Here is a 14025-nt window from a genome sequence, read left to right on the forward strand (position 1 = left end):
CATCTCCATAAATACACGCCGAGGGGCAGAGCTTTGCACAGGACTTACAACAAACTGAGAAAATATGGACAAATTAAATGAGTACATCTCAAAGGGTTATTTGATTTAAAAGAGTCTCCTTTACTCTGACTATATGCTCTTCCCATGTTTTGGTAGTAAAATGTCTTTGGAAGTTCCTGTTGTGGCTCAGCTCTGTGAGGATGCAGGTTCCACTTGGCCTCGTTCAGTGGGTTAAGGATCTGGTGTTGCAGCAAGCTGTGGTGTAGGTTGCAGATGTGGCTCAGGATCTGGTAATGCTGTGGCTGTGGCAGAGGCCTCAGCTGTAGCTCCGAGTCAATCCCTAGCTGGGGAACTTCCATATGCCATAGGTATGGCTGTAAATAGGAAGAAAAAAAAAAAAAAAAAAAAAAAAAAAGACTTTGTATGAAGTGATAGTAATAAAGAGAAGGTAGTTTAGGCATTCCCGTCGTGGCACAGTGGTTAACGACTCCGGCTAGGAACCTTGAGGTTGCAGGTTCGATCCCTGGCCTTGCTCAGTGGGTTAAGGATCTGGTGTTGCCATGAGCTGTGGTGTAGGTTGCAGATGCGGCTCGGATCCCGCATTGCTGTGGCTCTGGTGTAGGCCAGTGGCTACAGCTCCGATCAGACGTCTAGCCTGGGAACCTCTATATGCCGCAGGAGCAGCCCTAGAAAAGGCAAAAAGACAACAACAACAACAACAACAAAAAAAAAAAAAAAAAAAAAAGTGCCAAAACTTCCTAGCCATCCCGGGTGAAGGAAGGGGGTGAGGGTGGGGACAGGGGAAGAAAATTCAGGTGGATAAAGTCCTAAATGTGAAAGGCAAAACTGAGAAACTTCTGGACACCTACAGAGAATTTCTTATGACCTTGCAGGAGAGAAGTTTCTCAAAACAAACAAACAAACAAAAAACACATGGAAAGATAAATTTGACTATACTAAGAACTCTATTCATCAAAAGACCATAAAGGGAGCTGTCTTGTGGTGCAGTGGGTTAAGGATCCAGCCTTGTCACTGCACTGGCTTGGGTGACTGCTGCGGCTGGGCTCAATCCCTGGCCAAACAACTTCCATGTGCCTTGGGTATGGCCAAAAACAAACAATCCAAAGAGACCATGAAAAATGAAGGCGGTGAGTTCCCCCTGTAGCGCAGTGGGTTAACGATCCAGCTTGTCTCTGTGGCATTGCCAGTTCAATCCCCAGCCTGGCACAGTGGGTTTGGGGGTCTGGCAGTGCCACAGCTATGATATAGGCTGCATATGTGGCTCAGATTTGATCCCTGGCCCAGGAACTTCCATATGCTTTGGGTGTGGCCAACAAAAAAGAATAGAAGTAAGTCAGAATGAGATATTTGCAATACACATAGTTGATAAAGAAATAGTATCTAGAATATACTTCTCCCTCTCTATAGATAGATGCATACACACGCACACATACTCATAAAACTAAAATTCAAGCAAATAAATAGACAATTTAATAGAAAAACAGGTAAAAAACAAACAGGCATTTCATAAAAGTGGAAATCTAAAGAGATTATTCAATAAATAAATTAAAAAGGACTCAGTTTTAGGAGTTCCCTGGTGGCCTAGCAATTAAGGTTCTGGTGTTGTCACTGCTAAGGTGGGGGTTCGATCCCTGGTCTGGGAACTTCTGTAAGCCGAAGGCAGGCCCTTCCCCCCAAAAGTACTCAATTTTATTGGTACACAGGAAAATGCAAATTAAGACCTACAGTGAGATACCATTTCACACCCATCAAATCAGCAGAAATTTTTTTGTCTTGTTAGGGCCACACCCATAGCATACGGAAGTTCCTAGGCTTGGTTGCAAACCTCGTCTTCGACCTACATCACAGCTCACAGCAACGCCGGATCCTTAACCCACTGAGCAAGGTCGGGGATGGAACCTTAGTCCTCGTGGGAAATATTCGGGTTCATTACCACCGAGCCACAAGGGGAACCCCCAGCAGAAATTTGATTTTCTGTGATCCTAGAGCACTGGAGACAGTGGGGAAGGATGCCCTGCTTGTAGGGAGTAAAATGGTATCACCCCTTTGAAAAACAAGTTGGCATTAACTAAAAAGATTGAAGATCTACGTGTTTCCGTGATTTCAATTTCACTCCCACATTTAAACCTTAGAGAAAACCTGCACAGGTGCACTGGGAGATGCATTCTAGAAGGGTCAGAGCAGCCTTGCTGTTCATATTAGCCTCAAACTGGGAGCAGCCAATGTCCACCCAGAGCAGTCTGGATGAACCATGGTGTAGGCATGCAGTGGAAGAGAAGGATCTCCTAAAACCAAAATTAAGCAGAAAAAGGCATGATAACAAATGGTGTGATTCCATTTATACAAGTCAAAAAACAGACCAAAAAAACAACTATGCTGTTTGGGATATGCACAATTAGAGGTAGAATTATAAAGAAATGATTATCTCATTTTAAAATGAGGTAAAGCATGATAATGTGAGAAAAAAGAATCTATATGTGTATGTGTGACTGGGTCACCTTGCTGTAGAGTAGAAAATTGACAGAACACTGTAAACCAGCTATAATGGAAAAAATAAAAATCGTTATTAAAAAAATAAAATAAAAATGAGGTAAAGATCAGGTACCAAATAGCTCTGTCTGGAGGAGCAAGGCCAGAGACCAAACCTGCAACCTCATGGTTCCTAGTCGGATTCGCTTCCGCTATGCCACAATGGGAACTCTGTTATAGGTCTTTAAAGTTTATGTTGTGATGCAGCAGAAATGAATCGGACTAGTATCCATGAGGATGCCAGTTCAAAATAAAATAAAATAAAATAAACCATACACACACTCAAGACCCCGGTAAAGAATATTACCAGCACCTAAAAAGGAGCAGCCCAAGTCCCTCCCAGATCATAACTCTTCCTCCTCCAGAGCTGTTTGGTACTCTATTTTTACCTCATTTTTATTTATTTATTTTTAATAATTATTTTTATTGTTTCCATTATAGCTGGTTTACAGTGCTCTGTCAATTTTCTACAGTGCAGCCGAAGTTCTTAAACATACATGAAACCAGAATAGTCTACTGAACCTGTGTTCTCATCTCCTGGTTTCAAGAGTGATTAATATTTTTTTGTCTTTTAAAATTTTTTTGGAGTTCCCGTCGTGGCGCAGTGGTTAACGAATCCGACTGGAAACCATGAGGTTGCGGGTTCGGTCCCTGCTCTTGTTCAGTGGGTTAACGATCCGGCGTTGCCGTGAGCTGTGGTGTAGCTTGCAGACGCGGCTCAGATCCCGCGTTGCTGTGGCTCTGGCTGTAGGCTGGTGGCTACAGCTCGGATTCAACCCCTAGCCTGGGAACCTCCATATGCCGCGGGAGCGGCCCAAGAAATAGCAACAACAACAAAAGACAAAAAAAAAAAAAAAAAAAAAAAAAAAAAAAAAAAAAACTAAAATTTTTTTTATTTTAGGGCCACACCCATGGTATATGGAAATTCCTAGGTTAGAGGTCAAATCAGAGCTACAGTTGCCGGCCCACACCACAGCCACGGCAACACAAGATCTGAGCCACGTCTGTGACCTACAGCACAGCCCAAGGCAATGCTGGATCCTTTGAGTGGGGCCAGGGACCGAATGAACCTCCATCCTCAGGGTTACTAGTTGGGTTCATAACTGCTGAGCCACAATAGGAACTCCAGCAATGATCAATATTTTATTAAGTGGCTTTTGTCATTTTCCCAGTCCCCGTCAACAGCTATGTGCTCCAGGAGTACAGCCAGGTCTGGTGAAGGATAAAAGATAATTTTTAAAAATACTTGAGTCTGGAGTTCCCGTCGTGGCGCAGTGGTGAACGAATCCAACTAGGAACCATGAGGTTGGGAGGTCGATCCCTGGCCTTGCTCAGTGGGTTAAGGATCTGGCATTGCCGTGAGCTGTGGTGTAGGTTGCAGATGTGGCTCAGATCTGGCATTGTGTAGGCTGGCAGCTACAGCTCCAATTAGACCCCTAGCCTGGGAACCTCCATATGCCACTGGCGAGGCCCTAGAAAAGACAAAAAACAAAAAAAACAAAAAACAAAAAAACTTGCATCTGAGTTTTGTATTCATGATCAAGAGCAAAGGGCACAGCTGTCCGGCTCTCCTGCCCCAGACTCTCCCTGGCTTCTGACTCCACGGTCATGAGAAACATTATTACATGTGCTGGATGCCTAGACCTTAGACGTCTCACTGGAGTGAGCGGGTCAGTCGTGTGACTGGAAGGTTGGCTGGGGATCTGTGACTGTGAACGTGGACAGTCCTGCGCAGAGCACTTCCCAGCCCGGGATGAGCACAGGCAGAGGTGAGCCCTTCACAGCTGGCTCCATCCTCCTCCTCCTTCCAGATGTCGTCAGATACCGTACCTGCAACTCCCATCCCACCAGAATGAAGAGCAGGAAGCTGACCTGGGAGATCATCACCTCACCATGCAGAGCCTGAGGCGCAGCTGGAACAGGTCCTCAGAAAAAGGGAGATGTGGGTGGTGTCCTGAGTCTCCTTATCAGCTCCAGGTGGCAACGGTCCACGTTGTAAGAACACTGGTACCTTAAACTTAACCCTGCATTCAAAGAAGCACACTTTCACAGAGGCAAAGAAATCTGTCTCCTTCTGTGAAGCTGTTTTGCAAAACAGATGTCAGGAAACCACGGTACATGGAAATAGACATGAAAATGCTCTAGGAGGCCTCAGTGGAAACGTCAAGGCTATTTTGATGCTTACCAGTCCAGATGGGACAATGGGTTGCTGGGGACAATGTCCCATTCCCCTGGGGATTTCCATCAGTGAGCATGTAACAAGAGCTGATGACACAACCCACCTCTGTTTGGCTGTACTTTGTGCAGCCCTGGGCACTCAGCCTTCCAGAGAAAATAAGGGGCTCTTGCTGCAATTCCTTAGAAACTGAAGCAGCACCATAAGCAATTTCAAAACCAGAGTAAAATGAGCAGAGCATCCTCTAGCTTTGCTGGTTTCTTAATAAATGAAGCCGGCCCTCTTTCAGGGAAGGAAAGCCAGGAACCACACTCACAAGAAGGCTACCTCTAGAAAGACAGGCCAAGTACACTGTATGCAGGACAAACAGGATAATTTTATTTTATTTTCCCTAAAAATAAAGATACAGTACAAGTTTTACAATTCAGTATGATTAGACGTGATTTATAATTTTAACATTTTTTAAAAAACAAATGACAACAGAAATGAAGACCTCGTACAAATTATAAAACTACTAGAGCAAAGAGAAACTATCTTTCTGATCAAAACATGTACCACAGCTAAGCATCCTTAGAAAACTTTCTAAGATTTCTAAGCTCAATTTTCTTAGATAGCGTTTGTGGAAAGTTTTAACCTCAAGTATTTAAACTATTTCTGTAACTACTAAATGCCTTCACCAACTTGTTAATCAAATGCTTCCTAAACTTAGGAACCAGTGACCAAGTGGTCAGAAACACTTAAGTCTTGATCCTATTTTTCCAGCTATAAATTATTCATATTTCAAGAGAACAAAATACTTCCTAAGCACTTAAGTTTTCTAAAAACTTCAATTACCTTTTCTGGCTCAGTACTTGACTGAAATGTTCATATGTTCATATTGCACACACAAAAGAATTTGAGCAGCATACTATGTGAGTGGGAGACGCTGATGAAGAATAAGTTTGAAGAAAGAAACCCCTAGGTTGTGTCCCATTTCCATGATTTAAATATATACTTTCTATATCTTTAATTAATATAAGTAAAAAGGTAATCTTTAGAACAGCACAGAAATACAAACGCATTAGAGTTTTACAAAATATATTCAACCCCTTAAACGTGCACAATCTTCTGATTCTGGAGCTGCCATACGAGGGAGCTAGTTTCTTCTCCTTCATATATGAAAGCATGAAGTCCTGTGTACAAAGTTGTTTATATGAGAAGAATAAAGATCCACATTCCTGGTCTTTGTCCTTGACAAATATTTAGGGACGGTTGGGAATTATGAAAAAACAATTCCAATGCTATGAAGTCCAAAGACTTGGAATGGAAAAAGTTCCTAGTGGCACCCTGGAATGACGATCATCTTCCAGAAACTAAGGCTGCATCCTCTATCGTGTTTACAGGCTACCACAGAACTGCGTGCAAAGGCCACGAATGCCGTGCCACCTCTGCTCAAATGGTCAGAGCATGCAACAGCTCCCTGATAAAATCACAGGCAACATTTACGGCTACCATCCTAACAGGCTACTCTCCCAAACTGCTGAAGCAGATAAAAGTTCCAGGGGTTCAGGATCAGTCCACTGGCCCCTTACAGGGCTGGGTGCTCCTGAACTCATCACCAGGCCTCAGAGAAAAGGACTTCTGGCTGTAACTTCCACAAAACAAACCTGCCTGCCAGGGAGATAAAGTTATAGCATTATCTGAAAACCAGCAGATGAAAAAAGCCTAACTTCTTGGTAAAAGAATTCTGGTTTTTTGGGCCTTTTTAGGGCTGCACCTGCAGCATATCGAAGTTTCCAGGCTATGGGCTGAATTGGAGTTCCAGTTGCCAGCCTACGCCACAGCCACAGCCAACGTGGGATGCGAGCTGCATCTGTGAGCTACACTGCAGCTCATGGCAATGCCAGATCCTCAACCCACTGAGCAAGGCCAGGGATCGAAGCTGCATCCTCATGGATACTAGTTGGGTTCATTACTGCTGAGTCACAACGGGAACTCCTGTAAAAGGATTCTTATAAACTGTATTGTATTAAATACTGCTCTCAAAACACTTTCATTTAGATTTTCAAAACCTTGTTTCTCAGCTTTGCAACTTCTCTTCCTTCCTAATTTGTTTTCTCATCACCTTTCTAGGTAGATTATTCAATGCTTAATAAACAGGACTTGGAGAGCAAGGTGAGGTTGAGGAAATCATGTCATACGCTCTGATTTGCTGCCCAAGGATATTGCTGCTGTGCGTCTTAAAGCAAAAAGTAAAGAGGAATTGTTTCAGGGCCTGGGGGCTAGTACATCACTAATGCATTTACTTGGGGATAGACTATTCACAGCGCAAATGCAGAAGCAGAGTGACTCGGAGCTGCACTTTGACATGCACCTTTTTCTAGCCACCTCTTCCCGTTGGACACCCGGGCTAGCTCTAACCCTTTTTCTCTTACCTACATCATCGTCATTGCAGTGCCCAGGAGGAATTAAAGATGCCAGGGACTTCCCCAAACACTGTTTTTAAGTTGCCTGGGCAGGAGCAGGTCTCCACCAAGCTCCCTAAGGCCTATTCACACACACAAGGTATCAGACAAAAGCTCTGAAGCTAGTGTGGGCAACCAAAGCCAACCTTTCCCAGGGTGGGTCCGAAGACAGCCAAACGGCTCACAGAGCCAGTGACCCGAGGGAAGCTGCTGCTTCAGGACTAGAACCCGGAATCCAAACCTGAAACACGTAGGTTCCCAGGACCAGGTACCAGGCCTTCCACTGTGCCGGCTGCCCGGGGCCCCACCAACAACATCAGAGCCCACGCTCCCTGAAGATGCACACACCTCCCAGAACCTGAAGGAGATGTTATTACGGTTTTTGACCATTTCTTTGACAAAAGATTGATCTTCTGAGATACTCATTTTACGCTGAAAGCCCACTCTAAGTGTTGAGCTCTTAACTAGAAACATGAATAGAAAGATCAATTAAAGGTACGTATATATTGATATGGATAGTAGGTGATATGAATGCAAAGTTAAATCTCATGCAATTGTTTTTATTTCAGTGGGATTTCCAAACTGGACTGGTCTGCTTTGCACAGTGAGCGATAAAGGTTCACCCCAATCATACCAACTATACAAACTAAAGGATGAACCAGCAGCATGGCTGAACCCTCCCAGTGCTCTTAGCACCAACGCCCAGCGGTCGGAAGGTGACAACTGAACACCAATACACTATCACAATCTATCCCATAATGATGTGGCCTCACAAAACAATGGGATATTAGAAGCAGTGCAACACTGATTAAAGTACCTTTTAAATTTTGTTTGGTACTACTTTTTTCTCTTCAAATAATATTTCCTGAGAAAGTTAACTTTCCTAGCAGAAGTGGAATTAATGGAATTCTCCCAATAAGCCCCTGAATTTATCAATGAATTCTTATTATACTCGAACGGAAGTATACTACTTTTAGATTTACAGGACTTGTGTTAAAACACAAATTAGGAAATTTATGGATATTTATATCTGTATTTCATTTCACATGCCATAGTAGTGCTTCCTATACAAACATTTCTTAGAGGATCCAATATAATCAAGCACCCTCCCTAATTAAGCTTCTTTTCTCAATACTCCTTATATCACCTGTAACTATATCTTCCAAGTAACCTTTATTACTAAAAAGTAGTCAGTCCCCTGTAACTAGTCCCTGAGAACACTCATCTAAAGTCCCCTCAAAAATCAAATGAGAGCCGAGCCTGTGTAAAAACGTGAGCATCAAAAATGAACCCAAGTGTGCTTCATGAAAACATGACCGAAGTCAGGGCTGTAGTTTTTCCTCTTGCTTTTCTAAAAGTGAGCAGGGATGAGATTTCTATTTAATATTTACAGATCTTCTTGCTTTTCTCTCACAAATACTTTTAGAAGGGGGCAGAGACTGCTAACACGAGGCCTTTCCATCACAGGAAACAGGAAGGCCGGGTGCTTTGAAAAGCTTTATGAAGAGTAAGATGAAGAAAAACCTGTAGGTCTGTAAACATCCAATGGAAAACCGTTCAAAAGAAGAAATTGAAGGCACAAACTCTGGGTTAAAAAATGTGTGAAAAGACTGCAACGTGGAGCTCCTGCTATAGCACAACGGGATCGGTGGTATCTTGGGAGCACTAGGACACGGGTCTGTTCCCCAGCCCAGCACAGTGGGCTAAGGATCCGGGGTTGCCACAGCTGCAGCTTAGATCTCGACTGTGGCTTGGATCTGATCCCTGGCCAGGAGCTCCATGTGCTGTGGGATAGCCAAAAATGAACAAAACAAAACAAAAACAAAAAAAATCCCTAAAGATTGCAACGTGACTAGAGTTGACAGAACTAACATCTAAGTCTTCCCCCCCTTCTTTTAGAGCCATACATGTGACATATGGAAGATCCCAGGCTAGGGGTCCAACCGGAGCTGCAGCTGCTGGCCTACGCCACAGCCACAGCCACACGGGATCTGAGCCGAGCCTGCAACCTACACCATAGCTCACGGCAATGTTGGATCCTTAACCCACTGAGCGAGGCAGAAATGGAACTCACATCCTCATGGATACTAGCTGGGTTCATACACCACTGAGCCACAAAAGGAACTCCCAACCTAGGTCTTGCCCTAAATACACACTCTCGTTAAACTGCTAGAATAACCGCTGTAACCATCACTGAGTTATTTCTTTGCACGTCTACTCGAACAACTAGGAAGAAGAAAGCACAGGCACACTCCCGGACACCTCAAGACAAGTGCTCAGGATTGGGAAAGAAAAAACTAAAAACATGAAACGAAACAATCCAACCTCACTCCCTGCTGGCTCAGTGGGTTAGATCCAGTGTTGTCACTGCTGTGGTGTCGGTCTGATTCCCAGCTGCAGGCAAGGCCAAATAAAATCCAAAGAACCCTCCATCCACAGAACTACCACCTCTGACGTGTACATTTCCAGGAGGAAGTGAAGTGAAAAATGTGTTTTATGGGTAGAAAACCCATATACAAAAGAGATCATCATATAACTCAGCAAAATATTAACAAAGGGGTGGATAATAGGGCCCATTAACTTTATACGCACATTATAGGGCCCACCTCAGAGAAATTAAGATAGTCATATAACTTATTTTTAGCACATATAAATTACAGTGACCATCTGGATATTCAAACAGCAACAATAGAACAAATTTTACACTGAGTAAAAAAACTTTTAAACAAAGGTATAACATCAGAACTCAAAATTCATTAGAAGGTCCACTGTGTTTTAATCAGGCTCAGACTGAAATAAAAGTAGTCAATATAAACCCCAACCTGGGAAGCCATCCCTGCTACGGCTGTGATTTCATCTTTTCCGCATCCCGAGACATTCATTTAGACAGAGGGCAACCGTTCATGTAAACAGTTTGACGTATCGGTCCCCTGCTGTGGACCCGCGGCCGATGAAGAGGAAGAGGCTGGAACAGCAGACAGACAGGGAGTGCTCAAACCTAAGGAAGTGACAGCAGCTTCTGGGCAGCATGCTCAGGGCTTCCCATCGGGCAGTTCAGTGAGACTCTGTGGGGTAGAATTGGTGAAAGCAGAAAGCCACGAAGACATAGCCGTCTTTGCACTGGAAAAAGCTCCACCAACCGACTGGCCTGAATGGAAAGGAGGGAAAAAACAAAAGGAAAAACGTCTTCACTTCTGTTAAGATATGGTGAAAAACCATTGTTAACAATTTTTTTTTTCCCTTTTTAGGGCCACACCTGCAGCACATGGAAGTTCCCAGGCTAGGGGTCGAAACAGAGCTACAGCTGCTGGCCTACGCCACAGCCCCAGCAATTCAGGATCCAAGCCACATCTGTGACCTACACCACAGCCCACAGTAACGCCGGATCCTTAACCCACTGAGTGAGGCCAGGGATAGAACCTGCCATTTCATGGTTACTAGTCGGATTCGCTTCCACAGCACCACGACGGGAACTCCAAAAAATAAATGTTAATGAACTGCAATACATCATGTTAATAGTTACCTTAACACCATTTACCCACCTAGTTGTAAATAATCCCTTAGTGTGGGGGTGTATAACAGGAACCTGGATAGCATCTGGGTGTAGGAGCTTGCTCTCCTAAGTATTTTCAAACTCTATACCAAACTCCTTAATACCCACTGGGCCAGGCCCCTGGTTCGCAGCACTGGCTGTGCAGGAGAATGACGTGGAGAACTCAGTAAGTCTAATGTGCTCTCTGTAACCAAAATCCAGGTTGATAATTGAAAACCACCTACAGATGGAGGGAAGAACAACTTTAGGGAAACTTGCTTTTGTCATCTAAAATGGCGTAGCATCAAATGAAGACACAGAAAGCTCTATGTGCCTGAGGTCTGTTTTGTTTTAAACAGTATTATCTCAAAAGCTGATGTTGGAGTTCCTGCTGTGGTGCAGTGGGTTAAGAATCTGACTGACTTGCAGCAGCTTAGATTCCTGCAGAAATGCGAGTTTCATCCCTGGCCCAGCACAGTAAAGATCCGGCATTGCCACAGCTACAGTGTAGGTCACAGCTGAGGCTCGGAATCAATCCCTGGCCTAGGAACTTCCATATGCCACGAGTGTGACCACTAAATAAAAAAAAAAAAAAAAAAGTATGTATACATTTTTTGGTAAGTCTTTTTTTTTTTTTTTGGTTTTTAGGGCCACACCTGAGGCATATGGAGGTTTCCAGGCTAGGGGTCAAACTGGAACTGTAGCTGCTGGCCTACACCACAGCCACAACAACACGGGATCCAGGCCACCTCTGCGACCTACACCACAGCTCACGGCAATGCCGGATCCCTAACCCATTGAACAAGGCCAGGGATTGAACCCACATCCTCATGGATACTAGTTGGAATTGTTAACCACTGAGCTGCAACAGGAGTTCCCATTTTTTGGTAATTCTTGATGTTAAAGTGAAATTACTTGGGTCGAATCATATACTCCCACTATTTTTGGAGAGGGGAGTATAGGAGAAGAGAACAGACCTTAGAATTTAGATCAACAACACTGCTAAACATTAACAATTGACATCATATACCTATGATGAAGTGAATTTTTCCATCAAAAAATAAGAATTCAAAATGCAAAAGATGCATAACATTGGATGGAGATAAATGCTTATATAACAAACTCCATTCCCTTATAATAAGATGAGCCTGGTGACAGGGCTGTGTGCCCTGTGTCTGTTTTCCAACATGAATCTGTAGAGTAGTTCTCTCACCCTGTGTACTTCTGGGTGTACAGGACTTCAGAGCTGCGAGGACCCCGCATAGCAATCACCTACTTCCAGGGCTTCTGAATTATGTTCACCAAGAGTTGGTCAACCTCTCTCTGGAGCTAAGGAAGGAGATGGGTCCCACTTTTTTTTTTTTTCCCAATGGCCATGTCCATTAAAAGGGAAGTTCCAGGAGTTCCCATTGTGGCTCAGTGGAAACGAATCTGACTAGCATCCATGAAGACACAGGTTTGATACCTGGCCTCACTCAATGGGTTAAAGATCTGGTGATGCTGTGGCTGTGGTGTAGGCCAGCAGCTGTAGCTCCGATTTGACCCCTAGCCTGGGAACCTCCATATGCCATGGGTGTGGTTCTAAAAAGACAAAAAAAGAGGAAGTTCCAACCAGGGATGGAATCCAAGCTGCAGCTGGGACCTATGCCACAGCAGCAGCAATGCTGGATCTTTTAACCCACTGTGCCAGGCTGGGGATCAAATCTGCACCTCCGCAGGAAATGGAGTTACAGAAGTTGGATGCTTTTTTGTTGCTGTTGCTGGATTTTTAAGGTTTTATTTGAAGTACAGTTGATTTACGGAGTTCCCGTTGTAGCTCAGCGGTTAACAAATCCGAATAGGAACCATGAGGTTGCAGGTTTGATCCCTGGCCTCACTCAGTGGGTTAGGGATCCAGTGTTGCCATGAGTTGTGGTGTAGGTTGCAGACACTGCTCGGATTCTGTATTGCTGTAACTGTGATGTAGGCCAGCAGCTGTAGCTCTGATTTGACCCCTAGCCTGGGAAGCTCCATGTGCCACAAGTGCAGCCTTAGAAAAAACAAAAAGACAAAACAAAACAAAACAAAACAAAAAACCCCAAAAAGAAGTACAGTTGATTTACAAGGTAGGATAACTTCTGTTGTACCACAAAGTGATTCAGTCCTACACATACACATACCCATCTCTTTCAGATTCTTCTTCCATACAGAGTACCACAGAATACTGGGTGGAGTTGGATTCTTAACCCACTGCACCACAGCGGGAACTCCTCCCATTTTAAATACTGCCACGACGAAGCAAATGTGGCAAAGCATAAATAACTGGTGAATCTGAGATAACTGGGAGTTCCGTGTACAGTGTTGTACAATTTCTTTAAGTTTGAAATAATATAAAACTAAAAAAGTTAAACGTACAGAAAAAAAGTAATGAGAAATTTCTTAAGAAAGGACATGGAATAATCTTCAAAATGTTTTAAGTGAGAAAAGCTAGGTATAGAAGGGTGTACACAACAGCATGCTACCATTTGTCTGGCTTTGGTCTCAGGGAATACTGGGCTCCTTACATGAGCTGAGGAGTATTATCTCCGCCACTGCTTTCTTTTTTTTTTTTTTTGTCTTTTGCCATAATTCTTGGGCTGCTCCCGCGGCATATGGAGGTTCCCAGGCTAGGGGTCGAATTGGAGTTGTAGCCACTGGCCTACGCCACAGCCACAGCAACATGGGGATCCAAGCTGCGTCTGCAACCTACACCACAGCTCAGGGCAACTCCAGATCTTTAACCCACTGAGCAAGGCCAGGGATCGAACCCGCAACCTCATGGTTCCTAGTCAGATTCGTTAACCACTGAGCCAGGATGGGAACTCCTCCTCCATTGCTTTCTGAAAGAGCATAATTAGTATAATTCCTTAAATGTTTAATAAATTCATAAGTGAAATCATCTGGGCCTGGATTAAATTAAAAACCCCGTGGCAATTTTAAATTTTTTAATTGAATTTATTTAATAGATATATGACTATTCAGATTTTCTTTTTCTTTGCTGTATCATTTTGGTAATTTGAGTCAAATGGTGTATGTAAAAAAGAATGTGCTTGGCAAGTAGGAAGAAGTTTAATCAATATTATCACTTACTCAGCTGTATCCAATAGAAACACAATGTGAGCTGCAATGAAAGTTGTACATATGATTTAGAATTTTCTACTAGCTACACTAAAAAAGATGAAAAAAGGAGTTCCTATCGTGGCTCACTGGGTTATAAACCTAATATCCATGAGGATGTGGGTTTGATCCCTGGCCTCCCTCAGTGAGTTAAAGGATCCAGTGTTGCCACAAACTGTGGCGCAGGT

General features: G+C 43.6%; 1 protein-coding gene across 2 annotated transcripts in view; it reads right to left on the reverse strand.

Annotated features, from left to right (window-relative positions):
• AVL9 (AVL9 cell migration associated) overlaps nt 5083-14025 on the reverse strand; it is a 75388-nt gene continuing 66445 nt past the window's right edge. Inside the window, exon 16 of one of the 2 annotated variants that reach the window (XM_021079002.1) lies at nt 5083-10318. In XM_021079002.1, coding sequence (XP_020934661.1) covers nt 10169-10318 — 150 coding nt within the window. In that variant the 3' untranslated portion in view covers nt 5083-10168. The remainder of the gene's footprint in view (nt 10319-14025) is intronic. The other variant, XM_021079003.1, reaches the window with a different exon arrangement.

Source organism: Sus scrofa, chromosome 18 (genome assembly GCF_000003025.6).
Source record: "Sus scrofa isolate TJ Tabasco breed Duroc chromosome 18, Sscrofa11.1, whole genome shotgun sequence".
NCBI classification, from domain to species: domain Eukaryota; kingdom Metazoa; phylum Chordata; class Mammalia; order Artiodactyla; family Suidae; genus Sus; species Sus scrofa.